We start from the raw sequence: 15,372 nt of genomic DNA, 5'->3' as shown, positions 1-15,372 counted from the left end.
TCCTTTCCTACTTACACGTTTAGGCGCATCGCTCCTTTGGGAGAATAGGCCATCAACGACTCCTTTCCTACTTACACGTTTAGGCGCATCGCTCCTTTGGGAGAATAGGCCATCAACGACTCCTTTCCTACTTACACGTTTAGGCGCATCGCTCCTTTGGGAGAATAGGCCATCAACGACTCCTTTCCTACTTACACGTTTAGGCGCACCGCTCCTTTGGGAGAATAGGCCATCAACGACTACTTTCCTACTTACACGTTTAGGCGCATCGCTCCTTTGGGAGAATAGGCCATCAACGACTCCTTTCCTACTTACACGTTTAGGCGCATCGCTCCTTTGGGAGAATAGGCCATCAACGACTCCTTTCCTACTTACACGTTTAGGCGCATCGCTCCTTTGGGAGAATAGACCATCAACGACTCCTTTCCTACTTACACGTTTAGGCGCATCGCTCCTTTGGGAGAATAGGCCATCAACGACTCCTTTCCTACTTACACGTTTAGGCGCATCGCTCCTTTGGGAGAATAGGCCATCAACGACTCCTTTCCTACTTACACGTTTAGGCGCATCGCTCCTTTGGGAGAATAGGCCATCAACGACTCCTTTCCTACTTACACGTTTAGGCGCATCGCTCCTTTGGGAGAATAGGACGACTCCTTTCCTACTTACACGTTTAGGCGCATCGCTCCTTTGGGAGAATAGGCCATCAACGACTCCTTTCCTACTTACACGTTTAGGCGCATCGCTCCTTTGGGAGAATAGACCATCAACGACTCCTTTCCTACTTACACGTTTAGGCGCATCGCTCCTTTGGGAGAATAGGCCATCAACGACTCCTTTCCTACTTACACGTTTAGGCGCATCGCTCCTTTGGGAGAATAGGCCATCAACGACTCCTTTCCTACTTACACGTTTAGGCGCATCGCTCCTTTGGGAGAATAGGCCATCAACGACTCCTTTCCTACTTACACGTTTAGGCGCATCGCTCCTTTGGGAGAATAGGCCATCAACGACTCCTTTCCTACTTACACGTTTAGGCGCATCGCTCCTTTGGGAGAATAGGCCATCAACGACTCCTTTCCTACTTACACGTTTAGGCGCATCGCTCCTTTGGGAGAATAGGCCATCAACGACTCCTTTCCTACTTACACGTTTAGGCGCATCGCTCCTTTGGGAGAATAGGCCATCAACGACTCCTTTCCTACTTACACGTTTAGGCGCATCGCTCCTTTGGGAGAATAGGCCATCAACGACTCCTTTCCTACTTACACGTTTAGGCGCATCGCTCCTTTGGGAGAATAGGCCATCAACGACTCCTTTCCTACTTACACGTTTAGGCGCATCGCTCCTTTGGGAGAATAGACCATCAACGACTCCTTTCCTACTTACACGTTTAGGCGCATCGCTCCTTTGGGAGAATAGGCCATCAACGACTCCTTTCCTATTCCTTTCCTATTCTAGCGTACTTTCCTATTCTAGCGTACTTCCCGTACTGGGAAGCAGGCTAGAAGAGAAGCTGGACAGAGCCTATGACTTCATGACTAGCTGCTAATACATACTAATAGTTTTTTATTAATTTAGCCTATTATGTGTTCCCATCATCATTGTGCATACATTTCAGCTAGATAAAAACTTCATAAGCCCTTTATAAAGCCTAGGTAGATGCCATACAAATCATTGATTAACAGATGTAAACTATCTGTTCTTAGTTTCGAGTTTTAATATCATATATCCGGGCTTTGCTAAACTTGGGTTCATATAAGGTATATATGATCATTGTTCTAATAAATGATTTGTGAAGCATCTATGTAGGCCTTATAAAGGACTATGAAGCTTCATAAGGCCTTTATAAGTTATAGTTTGTTTAAAGTCAGACTGAAAAGTCTATATTTGAAGAGTTGTTGAGTGCATGGTATCAATGCTGTTTATACACGCCACACGACTGCCCGTGTCATCGGTATGTGTGTAAATGTTTCTCACAGTTAGCTGACGTTGGCAGTAGTGGTAGCAAGAGGCCACAGGTCTTGAATTAGCATTAGCAATTGATGACCCTGCCTTACTAAATAGGACTTTGTGAACCTCACGCCCCATAGACATATGCCTGAGTATAATGGGCTGTTTTTAGAATAACTGTAAGTAATACTGCATTGGTAGTCCTCATTCAATTTCAAGCATGTGTGAAGGAATGTGTAGAGTTTATTTTCTCATTTCATTGGCGAGTTGGAATGACATGTGGTCTGAAAATATCTATTGTATGGATGACTGTGTGTGTAAAACAAGGAGAACATATTAGATCATAGTCGAAGTCTGCATTAGGGGTAATCCTGTTCAAAACAAGGATAACATATTAGATCATAGTCGAAGTCTGCATTAGGGGTAATCCTGTTCAAAACAAGGATTACATATTGGATCATAGTCGAAGTCTGCATTAGGGGTAATCCTGTTCAAAACAAGGAGAACATATTAGATCATGGTCGAAGTCTGCATTAGGGGTAATCCTGTTCAAAACAAGGAGAACATATTGGATCATAGTCGAAGTCTGCATTAGGGGTAATCCTATTCAAAACAAGGATAATATATTGGATCATAGTCGAAGTCTGCATTAGGGGTAATCCTGTTCAAAACAAGGAGAATATATTGGATCATAGTCGAAGTCTGCATTAGGGGTAATCCTGTTCAAAACAAGGAGAACATATTAGATCATAGTCGAAGTCTGCATTAGGGGTAATCCTGTTCAAAACAAGGATAACATATTAGATCATGGTCGAAGTCTGCATTAGGGGTAATCCTGCTTGGGAAAGGGCTGAATAGGTTGTTACCCTATGAGGTCTGGAACATGATGTTTTTCTGTTCTACCTGATAATTAATTGGTGGCCCAGGTCTAAATCGGTCCCTCACTGGAAAAGAACAATGAAAAAAGGCAGTGGGGACACAGTTTTTCAATTTAAATGATTATACAAAATTCTTATATATAGTACCAGTCAAAAATGTGGACACACCTACTCATTCAAGGGTTTTTCTTTATTTGTACTATTTTCTACATTGTACAATAATAGTGAAGACATCAAGACTATGAAATAACACATATGGAATCATGTAGTAAACAAAAAAGTGTTAAACAAATCTAAATATATTTTATATTTAAGATTCTTCAAAGTAGCCACCCTTTATCTTGATGACAGTTTTGCACACTCTTGGCATTCTCTCAACTAGCTTCATGAGGAATGCTATTCCAACAGTCTTGAAGGAGTTCCCACATATGCTGAGCACTTGTTGGCTGTTAATCCTTCACTCTGTGGTCCAACTCATCCCAAACCATCTCAATTGGGTTGATGTCGGTGATTGTGGAGGCCAGGTCATCTGATGCAGCACTCCATCACTCTCCTTCTTTGTCAAATAGCCCTTAAACAGCCTGGAGGTGAGTAGGTGTGTCCAAACTTTTGACTGCTACTGTATATATGGGGGATACAAGCATCTCAGCTCTGCAGATTTTGCTATAAAGAGACAGAATCACTAGATAATTTGTTTTGGTACTGTCCAAATGTAGCTTGTTTTTTGTCGCACGTTCAGGAATGGCTGAAGAATTGCAAGATTTACCTGGAGTTAACTCTGCAAATAGCACTGCTGGGTCATCTGAAAGTTAATCGATCGATAATATAATACTCTTAGAAAAATTGTTTTTCTTTAAATTACAATGTAGAAATGTAGAAACTATGAGAATAGAAAGGTTCAGAACTTTTGTGAAACATCACAGCACAGTTGAAAAATATATGGCAAATAGAAAACGAGATGGTCTTCAGAGAAAGATGGGAGGGGTTGAGGGTAGCTGAAGGATCGGACTAAAAACAAACAAAAGATAACTAATGTAAAATATACTGTGTCCGTAATATGAATATAGTATGTATAAGCTGGAAGTAGAAGCCTAGATGTTGTTGTCCATCAGTTTACTAAGGGAGTTGAAATTAAGGAGGCTAGAGTGTACCGTAGCAACGGTTGGAAGAGTTGCTTCTAACACGATTCACTTAAATAGGAAAACAGACAGAGACAGGGTTTGATCGAGGATATATTTATTTGTGTTTATATTTAAGTCTCAAGGTTGACAGGCTACTAATTAGAGGTCCTGTGAGAATCCTGGTTCTTTGGACGAGATCCTTCCCTACCGAATATAAACTTCAGACTCACTGTCTCTCTCTCTCTCCCCCTCTCTCACTCTCTCCCTCATCTGCCCCCCCAACTGCCTCACCCATAATATCTACATCACAGAATGAGACCAGTCCCATAATAGTCCCATGAGCATTGGGCTATAGCGATACTCCTGCGTTACACTGCGTTGTATTGTCAAATCAGAGACGGGAGGAGACACATGATAAAGAGAGAGCAAAGGGACTTCTGTGTGCCAGTTTCTCCCAAGCATGAGTGTCTGATGGTGGATTCAAGCAATGGATTTGTATTTTAATGACATTGTTAAACAGGGATATGTGTATTTTCGCAGCAAGCATTTATGGGTAAGTGCCTGTTTTCAAACCAGCCTCAGACCAATTTAATCTAAGTCAATGGACCCAACGTGGATGAACTCTTTTCTCAATCATTCTCTCTTTTGTCCAGATCTATCGGAGGTTCTGGCTTGTTCTAAGAAGAGACTCCAGTAAAGGACCCAAGAGATTGGAGAGGTTTTCAAATGAACAGGCGGCTAACTGCCAATGTCACCACAAAGTAAGCAATCAAACTGAAATACTGGAGTGGTGTACCTGTGGTTTTCTTTGGAGATTATTCCCCCCCCCCCCCCCCCCCCCCCCCCCCCCCCCATGATTATCAATAACATCGAGAGTTGTAGTTATTTTGTTGATTTGGGAAAATGAGAGTCATTGCACACTCAAATGTACCACATGGTCTCGACAACAAAATGAGAAGAGATATATATTTAGGAGTATAAGGAAGATTTGCTCACTGTTTGCTTGCCGTGAGCTTAAATTGACATATAGCTTTGTGGCTTTGTAGAGATGAAATAACTATGTTTCAATCACAGAGATCCTATTAAAAGTTATATGGGTAATTCTATAGTTTCCACAATCTGATAAAGACTGTGTCGGTTGAAGGGTTGTTATTATATAATGAACGCTTTATTATTAAAGATAACTTCTGGGAGCAACAAACAGGGCCAATATTGTGTCATGTGTCCTATATTCTTTCAGGTGACAGACCTCACAAAAATAAGAAATGTTACCAGACCCCCACGGGATAAAAAGAAACACGCTGTAGTTCTGACGTTCAATAATGACTCACCAAAGGCTTTTGCATGTGATTCAGGTGAGTTTGGGGAAACATGAACTTAATGTTGTATTGAATTGAACTGAATTGAACTAATGTATTTTGTCAACACAACTAACTACAAATAGAAATGATTTACAAGTATAGCACATTCTAAAAGCGTTTCGTTCAACAACTCCTAACAGAGTTGGACGCCAAAGAATGGTGCAATGTGCTACAAATGGAATGTCTGGAGACTAAAATGACTGACCTGCCCTTGGAGGAGCCAGTCCTATTTAACATGAGCCTACGTCGAGATCACAGAGGTATAGACCACGTTCGTATAATACTCCAGCAATGACACAAGCTACTATACTGATCAAATGGCTTTAAATAAATGGGTCGAAAAATATGAGCAACATGCTTTAAAGGCCCAATCTTTCATCTGAAAAACAACAAGCCGACTACACTTGGTGTGATATAAAGCTGAGGGACGGGGCTCGAGAAAATAAAAAAAAAACACTCACATTCATAGGAGCTCTAAATATTTAACCACATTTTGAAACCATAAATTACATAATGTAAGTAACATTGTTCAATTTAATTAGTTTAAACTACCAAAATAAATATCACAGATCGCACCTTGTCTTATCAATGTATTCTGTTCTCTTTTCCAGAGCAGTTCCACGTGTTCATGAAGCCATCACAGTGTATGGATTTCAGCGGGGAATGTAATCTACAGATCACTTGTGACACTCTCTTGCTGTGGGACACCCAGAACCCTGGTCTCAAAATCACATCCTGGCCACTGCGGTCACTTCGGCGTTACGGTCGGGGTCAAAACTGGTTCACATTTGAAGCTGGGAGGTGAGGATCTGGGTATAAAACCACTTCATAAGAATTTTATTAACCAATGTAATGTATATACTGTATAACCGAGTCAACACAGTTTGTAACTGTCTTCCTATTGGATACTCTATGTTGAGCCGTACATCATACATCTAAATACATAAGTGACCTCATAGACCAAGAGGTGTGTGCAGTATACTGCTAGGGGTAGGATTGATGCAGGGTTCATACCCTGTACTGGGACTCTTTGGACATGGGCTACTGGGAATAGACATATTTACTATACCAGTCATTTCATTTCTAATCATTGAAGAGAAGTGATTAGTGCATACTTAGGAAGAAGGAGAGATCATTTGGAAAAAGTCCAAACCTCCAATGGACTTCACTCTGCTCTACTCCATCCAGTGACCACTGCTCTGAAACAGCTGATCTGAAATGACTTAATAGGTGAAAGTAAGACGGTTGATACCGATCCAGCCCATTGACCAGTCAGAGGTCCTCAAGAGAAAGTATTATTTAAGATTATGAAACATTGTTGGATTACACTAAATAATATCTTTAGTGAATAAGCAATTATATGCTTTATAATTCTTGTGAATTGTAATGCTTAGAAATATTTGCTAATGCTTATATATGATAGTTTTTTGAAAGTGTAAGCAACTATTGGGAGTCTGTACCAAATTAATTTTTCATAGGCCATTCACAGAATGAATGGTAAACTGTATTTTCCCCAGGATGTGTGACACTGGAGAGGGACTCTTCACCTTTCAGACACCAGAGGGAGAACGGCTCTATCATAGAGTGAATGAGGCAGTGTTAGCCACTGTGGAGCAAGAGGACTGGCTATGCTGTGTACGTTGACCACTTTCACATCGCACCTGGGTTCAAATGCTATTTGAAGTCTTAAAATACTTTCAGCATTTGCTTAAATCTGCCTGGAGTGCCAGGAGGGCGGGGTTTGCAAACTCAATCAAGCACAGCTGAAGTATTTGCAATGATTTCAAATAGTATTTGAACCCAGGTCTAATTCACATAGTCTTATTGTGCCTGTAACCTACACTGCCCAGCTTAATTGCTGTAATCTCCCCATAATAATGTAGTCAAGCATGACACAATCAAGACAAATCTCCTCTACTATTGAATGAGCACTCAGGCCCCGACCTCCAAGGGGCCCACAACCCTGGGAGGTGTAGAATTGCAGGAAATTAGCTTTAAAACGGCAACATTTTCACTTCGCCTCATGACAAAGCGTGTAGAATAGCATTATAAAACTGCAGTTTTCTCTCTGCACCATGGCAAAATGTGTAGAATAGCATTATAAAACTGCAGTTTTCTCTCTGCACCATGGAAAAATGTGTAGAATAGCATTATAAAACTACAGTTCTCTCTCTGCATCATGGCAAAATGTGTAGAATAGCATTATAAAACTACAGTTTTCTCTCTGCACCATGGCAAAATGTGTAGAATAGTATTATAAAACTACAGTTTTCTCTCTGCACCATGGCAAAATGTGTAGAATAGCATTATAAAACTACAGTTCTCTCTCTGCATCATGGCAAAATGTGTAGAATAGCATTATAAAACTACAGTTTTCTCTCTGCACCATGGCAAAATGTGTAGAATAGCATTATAAAACTACAGTTCTCTCTCTGCATCATGGCAAAATGTGTAGAATAGTATTATAAAACTACAGTTTTCTCTCTGCACCATGGCAAAATGTGGTGAAATGCAGTACTTTAGCTGATTTCCACAACAACAAACAAAAAGAAATCGGAGGTCGGTGCCCTGGGGCCCCAAATGTGGTAGCACAACCCTGTCTAGGCCCCTATTCAAAATGTGTCTCAGAGTATATACTGCACAGGAGTGCTAACCTTGGATCAGTTTTGACTGTTAAATGTTTTGAAAATTAAATCAGATTATGGACAGCGGGGGCTGATTCTTGATTAGCACTCATACTCTTGAGACGCTTGTGAAATGAGATAGAACTCTGCCATCTACTGCATATCCATGTATATTAAAACAGTAAGTGTCAGCAGTCTGTGCATTATCACTTCCATTGTCTTGTTTTTTTGCCCATGCACCTTCAATTGAATGACCCTTAAAATGTGTTCCATACCCATTTAGGATGAGAGGAAGACAGGCACGGAGAGGAGAACCAGAGAGTCTACAATACCTTGGTCTCTGTGCTGATACTGCTGATTCTGACGGTCCAGTCAGAATCCTTGATCCCATTTGAAATCAGATTAAATATATTCACTATATATCAGTTTGATAGTCGTAGTTGTTTTTTGAAACAATGCTCAGATATGAAGGAATTACGTGATGATACATGATGATATATACATATTTATGTACTGGAATCAGTTGCCCATTATTTCCCATTATTTCAGCTACCATGGCTATACGAAGAGATCTCAGTGACTTTGAAAGAGGGGTCTCAGAGGAGCATAGGGGGTTTAAAGTGTGTGTGTGTCTCAGTCACCAGATCTCAACCCAATTGAACAATTATGGGAGAGACTGCAGGGCATGCAACAGCATTTTCCACCACCATAAACAAAACACCAAATTTCTCGTGGAAGAATGGTGTACACTTGTAGAATCAATGCCAAGGTGCATTGAAGCTGTTCTTGCAGCTCGAGGTTGCCCCACGCCCTATAAGACACTTGGTGTTTCCTTTATTTTGTCAGTAACCTGTACATTACTGTTGAATTTATTAATGTTAATAAATGAGTTATTAAAAATTATTATAATGACTAGCCATTAGTTCCCATTGTTTACCATATGCGTCAAAGATGAATGCCTACTATAAATAGAGCAGAGAAAATGGAGTACCCCTCCGTGAGTCTTCGTAATACACCAGAATCTGTTAGTGCCGAACAGAGAGCAAAAATCTGGACGTCTCACTATTAGACAAACAATACATTCAAGCTTAAATTTATGGTGGGTACTTCAAACTTCATGTTTCAATTAACGACTAGTCTTGCCAACAACAGCAAGAAAACACAAATTTTGTGTGATTTAAGATTCAATTAGGCTTCTTTGGTGAATGATGATGATGACGAAACATTAAAACCAAGATTGTGATCTGGCTGGCATCGGCTTCAGGCACACGGCACAAGATTGGCAACATACTATTTAAATGTTTTACATTGAACCTTTATTTAACTAGGCAAGACAGTTAAGAATAAATTGTTACTAACAATGACCCCGGCAAAACCCTGGACGACGCTAGGCCAATTGTGTTCCACCCTATGGGACTCCTAATCACAGCTGGATGTGATACAGCCTGGAATCGAACCAGGGACTGTAGTGACCCCTCTTGCACTGAGATGCAGTGTCTTAGACCGCTGCGCCACTACACATACTGTCCAGAGAGAAACAATGGATCTGACAGGGGAGAGGTATGCAGACTAACATGATATTAATATACACTGAGTGTACAAAACATTAGGAACATCTGCTCTTCCATGACATAGACTGACCAGGTGAAAGTTATGATCCCTTATTGATTTCCCCTGTTAAATCCACTTCAAACAGTGTAGATGAAGGGGAGGAGACAGGTAAAAATGTTTTACTGCAATGGGCTAAATCAGGGTCACAGACAGTGTTTCTTGGTAGTCTTAAACAAATCTACTTTGAAACAAAAGTATACACCTCACTCACATGCTTATGGGCTTGAAAAAAAATACACCTGTACCATGTCAGATATAGAGTTGAAATGTATTACATTTTCTGTTTGCAGCCCAATATTGCACTTTATATACACCACAGAAGACTGAAATTTAACAAAATTGTTTGACATAGAAACACTTCAAATTATGTTTAATTATGAAATTAGGAAAAATATATTCCACCCATGAGTCACTAGGTCATTTTGACTGCAGGAATTAAGGAGGATTTTTAAGCCTTGAGATAATTGAGGCATGGATTGTGTACAGTATGTGTGCCATTCAGAGGGTGAATGGGCAAGACAAAAAATGTAAGCGTGTTTGTATGGTAGAAGGTGCCAGGTACACCGGTTTAACTGTGTCAAGAACTGCAACGCTGCTGGGTTTTTCAAACTCAACAGTTTCCTGTATGTGTCAAGAATGGTCCACCACCCAAAGGATATTCAGCCAACTTGACACAACTGTGGGAAGCATTGGAGTCAACATGGGTTAGCATCCCTGTGGAACGCTTTCGAAACTCTCCTGTTCTGAGAGTAAACGGTGCATTCGAAAAGCATTCAGACCCCTTTGACTTTTTCCACATTGTGTTACATTACAGCCTTATTCTAGAATGTATTAAAACATGTTTTCCCCTCATCAATCTACACATAAACAGGTTTTTAGAAATGTTGGCAAATTTATAAAAATGTATTTAAAATCAATAAATTAAATATCACATTTACTCAGTACTTTGTTGAAGCACTGTTGGCAGCGATTACAGCCTTGAATCTTCTTGGGTATGACGCTAGAAGCTTGGCACACCTGTATTTGGGAAGTTTCTCCCATTCTTCTCTGCAGATCCTCTCAAGCTCTGTCATTTTGAATGAGGAGGACATTTAATGACATTCAGAGACTTGTCCTGAAGCCACTCCCGTGTTTCTCTTTGCTGTGTGCTTTGGGTCGTTGTCCTGTTGGAAGGTGAACCTTCACCCCAGTCTGAGGTCCTGAACACTCTGTAACAGGTTTTCATCAAGGATCTCTGTACTTTGCTCCGTTCCTCATCAATCTACACACAATACCCCATAATGCCAAAGTGAAAACAGGTTTATAGAAATTTTTGCAAATGTATTAAAACTAAAAAACAGAAATACCTTATTTATGTAAGTATTCAGACCGTTTGCTATGAAACTCTAAATAGAACTCAGGTGTATCCTGTTTTTATTGATCATCATTCAGACGATGTTTTTACAACTTGATTGGAGTCCACTTGTGGTAAATTAAATTGATTGGACATGATTTGGAAAGGCACACACCTGTCTATAGAAGGTCCCACAGTTAACAGTGCATGTCAGAGCAAAAACCAAGTCATGAGGTCGAAGGAATTGTCCGTAGACCTCTGAGACAGGATTGTGTCGAGGCACAGATCTGGGGAAGAGTACCAAAACAATTCTGCAGCATTGAAGGTCCCTAAGAACACAGTGGCCTCCATCATTATTAAATGGAAGAAGTTTGGAACCACCAAGACTCTTCCTAGAGCTGGTCGCCTGGCCAAACTGAGCAATCAGGGGAGATGGGCCTTGGTCAAGGAGGTGACCAAGAACCCAATGGTCACTCAGAGTTCCTCGGTCGAGATGGGAAAACCTTCCAGAAGGACTCTGCAGCACTCTACCAATCAGGCATTTATGGTAGAGTGGCCAGACAGAATCCACACCTAAGTAAAAGGCACATGACAGCCTGCTTGGAGTTTGCCAAAAGGCACCTAAAGACTCTCACATGCTGACCAGACTGGACACATCGCGTGCGCGAGCGTTGCAAAATGAAATTTAGAAATCCATGTTATTCAATTATTGCACCCACACTGCTCGCGCACGCCAACGAGCGTCTACGATGCCAAGGGATAAAATAGAACTCCTTTCTATTTCTGACGCAGATCGCGCTGAATGTCCTGCCTCTCCCATCTCCTCATTGGTTTACAGAAGCAGGTACTCACGTGCCATCTCCTCATTGGTTATACCCACGTGGGTGATTGAAAGACTAAATGTTTTGCCGGTAGTCATGGTAATACTATGAAAGTTTAGATGCCAATCACCATATAAGTTCAAAGATGATGAAGCCTGGAAGGAGGAGAGATGACTAGAAACGATTCGGTTGGCCGTTTTATGTAAAATAACAACTCAATGTTTATATCTCAGGACAAATTAGCTAGCAACAGCAAGCTAGCTAAATAGGACAAATTAGCTAGCAATACTAGCTAAATTGCCATACATGTTTAATGCTTTTCGACCTGTCCCCAAATTAATGTAATTGGTTCAGAGTTTGTTTTGATATTTTAACCTGCGTGTCGTGATCGCGTTTGGTGTAGGGGGACAAAATAAGTCTCTGAATGTCCTTGAGTGGCCCAGACAGAGCCCGGACTATAGTACATATTGGTCATATAGTATATATAGTACATATAGGTCATATATAGGTCATAGTATATATATATATATATATATAGGTCATAGTATATATATATGTATATATAGGTCATATATATATAAATACTTATAGGGCTCTCCAATTCTATTCCTGGAGAACTACATCTGTTCTGTAGATTTTCACACCAAGTCTAATCTAGTGCACCTGATTCTAATAATTAGCTGATTGATAAACGCTAATCAGGTTAGTTATAAGTGGGGTTGGAGTGAAAACCTACAGGAACTGGTTTGGAGAGCCATGGGTCATAGGGAAGACAATTAGGGAGAAAACTCTTCAGCTGGTGGTGGCAATGAGAGAGCAGTTTCCTAACCCCCCTCCATGAGAATGTTTTGCGGGGGTCGCAGTTCACAAGTGTGAAACCCGAATGGGGAAAATACATATTTTTCAAACATATTTCAATAGGCTACATTATACCATTTTATTTATATTTATACCTTTGCTGATTCGATCTAGTTACTAATATAGGCCTACGGTATTGCATCTAATTCTTGTCTCAAAGACATCTAATCTGTGCTTCACTTACTATACAAAATCATGGGAAGGTCTTATATGACTTTTTCCATCTTCAGAATGGTGACTCGGGATATAATTGTCATCCATTCAGGAGAGTACGTCTTGGTGTGTGACAGGATGTGTGAGAAGCCCAGTTTCTTATACAGGGCCACTGCAGAAGTCTGGATGGAACTGGTTTCCAGGACGACCTTAGAGAACCCTCGCTCTTTACAAAAGTCAATAACGGTCTGGGTCATCCTGGAACCGAGTCCTGTCCGACGACACTTCGTCGATACAATCATCCTGAATAGTTCACCGCTCATCTCCCCGTCTCTTCCGCCCACCACCTTTTTGGCCACAACGGCCACCATACCTAAAATCTCAACCCTGCCGTTGACCTCAGTCTCAGCCACCCAGAAGCAGTTGTCGGGGTGGCTCAGGTAGCATCCTGGAATGTCCTGCATGTCCGTGCGCAGCCTCTCTCTGACGAAGCTAGCGTACAGTTGGCTGCAGCAGTAGTAGACCAGACCTACCCAGGCTCCGGCCGACAGCAAGGCCCAGAGAGTAGACCCACCTCCCAGCATGTACCCGGCCATAGAAAGGAACAGGGCGACGCCCACATTGACAGGGTTGCTAATGGCGTTGTAGAACGAAGGGTTGATGTGCTCCAAGATGCCATCACAGAACAGGGTTAACACAGCAGCCTTGTCGGAGGGCCTGTATCGTCGGACCACCAAATGCACTATTGGGAGGAAATATTTCATATGATTAGACATCCCCATAAGGTGTAGTTACAAACTGTGGAATGTTCCACAGTATTATACCATACTATACTTTAGTACTATTGAATGAATTCAATGAAAATGTATGGATATAAAAACACAGTAACAAAAGTTGTTGGTAGAGACTTCAATTCTCCAAACAATACAGTTCTCAGTGTAACCTATATATCTATTTGGTGTCTTATTCTAAATGTATTTACTGTTACTAAACAACATACAATGTATAATGCTGATAGGGTAATTGACTACAAAGTCACCATCATTCAAATATATTTAGCATGTTAGGCTCGTTATTACAATTCCATGTTCACATATGTAATACCAATGTCATATCCACTAGGCCACTACATGCATTTCAAACGTGTAATACCAATGTCATATCGACCCACTAGTTGGTCAGGGCTGATCTTGCCAAGCACCTCAACTTCACAATGACTTCATCCACGGAGTTAAGTGCAGACTAGAGTTTTTAGAATGAACATCTGATACTTCAAAATGTAAATTCTTAAACCTTTACCATGTACCTATGTTTGTCTTCTGTTCTTGTGTGCCTTTCATTGTTTGCAGAAATCCATATATTTGTTATAAAACCTTATAATAAAACGTTAGTCAAATACAACCACCAACTGTTACTAATTGCTGTTGCTCTAAAATGGCAACTCAGGAATGCGCATGTGCCAACTGAATCTCAACAAGGAAAGAGTCGGTGGTTGTATTTTATTAACGTTTTATTAAAACATATCGGTTTCAGGAAACAAAGCACGCAACAACAGAGGACAAACGTGGGTACACGGATTGTGAAGTATTGACTGCATAGTGACGCGAACGATTCATTTGAAAACTCTATAGTCTGCGCTCAACTCCGTGGATGAAATAATTATGGAGTTGAGATCCTTGGCATCGGCTGAGCAAGAACGTCTCAATTTGAGGCTACATCGTCAGCATAATTAACATGTCCGATGTAGGCCTAGTTGACTAAACTCACTGCTCAAAACTGAAACGTCACTCACAAAAAAACACCCTTACTTTTTGAGATTGTCTGTGTACTTCCAGCCTTCTGTTCCAATTCCAGCCTTTGTGACTACGGATTAAATATAGGCTATATTAAACAACTGCAGAAAGGATACAACGTAACGTTAAAAAGGCGTAGGCTCTGGATAAAGTAATTTTTCATTAACGAAACCTTACACAACTTCGTTTATGTTCGTGCAAAGTCCACACTGCAAGTTGACCCAGTCAAATCTGCTTCAAATTCAAGTTAAAATAAAATACAACAAAATATTCCAGAGTAGGCTACATTAACGTTACAATAAAGATTTTGATAATAAAAACATAACTTGCATAAAAGGTAGACTCCACGCGAGTCCCAACAACCATTCAACGCAAACGTTCCTCTACCCATGGCGTTCCCTCAAACTTAGTCATGTGATTCCATTGTGGAAAAGTCATTATTCTATAGTTGTGGTAATGAGTAGGTCGAAGGCAGACTAAACTACCGTAACAATACTAAGAATAATACAATTATTTAATATACATGCATATATTAATAATACTATATTATTATTATTACTATTATACTGGTATGAATAGGCAGTGGTGTAAAGTACTTAAGTAAAACCACTTTAAAGTACTACTTACATCGTTTTTTGGGGTATCTGTAGTTTACTTTATTATTTATATTTTTGATTACTTATACTTTTACTTAAGTACATTCCTAAATAAAATAATGTACTTTTTACTCCATATATTTTCCCTGACACCCAAAAGTACTTGTTACATTTTGAATGCTTAGCAGGACAGAAAAAGGTTAAATTCACACACTTATCAAGAGAACATTCCTGGTCATCCCCAATGCCTCTGATCTGGCAGACTCACTA

General features: G+C 40.4%; 2 protein-coding genes across 3 annotated transcripts; one reads left to right on the top strand and one right to left on the bottom strand.

The window, feature by feature from the left end:
* The first annotated feature begins 4,275 nt into the window (after positions 1 to 4,275).
* Positions 4,276 to 10,479, top strand: LOC139413866 (docking protein 5-like). Its single transcript, XM_071161694.1, has 7 exons — positions 4,276 to 4,505; positions 4,606 to 4,713; positions 5,193 to 5,307; positions 5,454 to 5,573; positions 5,925 to 6,114; positions 6,831 to 6,948; positions 8,221 to 10,479. The coding sequence occupies exons 1-7, from the start codon at positions 4,440 to 4,442 to the stop codon at positions 8,284 to 8,286; spliced, it is 783 nt and encodes a 260-aa protein (XP_071017795.1). The 5' UTR covers positions 4,276 to 4,439; the 3' UTR covers positions 8,287 to 10,479.
* Positions 10,480 to 12,614: 2,135 nt separating this feature from the next.
* Positions 12,615 to 14,891, bottom strand: LOC139414461 (N-acetyltransferase 8-like 2). 2 transcript variants are annotated; one of them, XM_071162373.1, is made up of 2 exons: positions 14,522 to 14,891; positions 12,615 to 13,455 (listed from the first exon to the last, which is right to left on the bottom strand). In XM_071162373.1, coding segments are annotated over exons 1-2 (690 nt in total). In that variant the 5' UTR covers positions 14,523 to 14,891; the 3' UTR covers positions 12,615 to 12,766. The 2 variants fall into 2 exon arrangements, with proteins under 2 accessions (XP_071018474.1, XP_071018473.1); XM_071162372.1 differs by lacking the exon at positions 14,522 to 14,891 and adding an exon at positions 14,020 to 14,135 and having other exon boundaries at positions 12,744 to 13,455.
* Positions 14,892 to 15,372: the final 481 nt, after the last annotated feature.

The sequence above is a fragment of the Oncorhynchus clarkii genome, chromosome 7 (assembly GCF_045791955.1).
Source record: "Oncorhynchus clarkii lewisi isolate Uvic-CL-2024 chromosome 7, UVic_Ocla_1.0, whole genome shotgun sequence".
In the NCBI taxonomy this organism is placed as follows: domain Eukaryota; kingdom Metazoa; phylum Chordata; class Actinopteri; order Salmoniformes; family Salmonidae; genus Oncorhynchus; species Oncorhynchus clarkii.
The sequence above is the reverse complement of the archived record's forward strand: the minus strand, read 5'-3'. Positions and strand labels throughout refer to the sequence as shown.

Excerpts from the sequence above, each read along its gene's own strand:
- LOC139414461 (XM_071162372.1), bottom strand. The coding sequence starts at position 14,053 with ATGAAAGGCACACAAGAACAGAAGACAAACATAG. Across the intron at positions 13,456-14,019 it reads AGAACAGAAGACAAACATAG|TGCATTTGGTGGTCCGACGA; the intron begins GTACATGGTAAA and ends TCCTCCCAATAG.
- LOC139413866 (XM_071161694.1), top strand. The coding sequence starts at position 4,440 with ATGGATTTGTATTTTAATGACATTGTTAAACAGGGATATGTGTATTTT. Across the intron at positions 5,308-5,453 it reads GGCTTTTGCATGTGATTCAG|AGTTGGACGCCAAAGAATGG; the intron begins GTGAGTTTGGGG and ends AACTCCTAACAG. Across the intron at positions 5,574-5,924 it reads CCTACGTCGAGATCACAGAG|AGCAGTTCCACGTGTTCATG; the intron begins GTATAGACCACG and ends TCTCTTTTCCAG.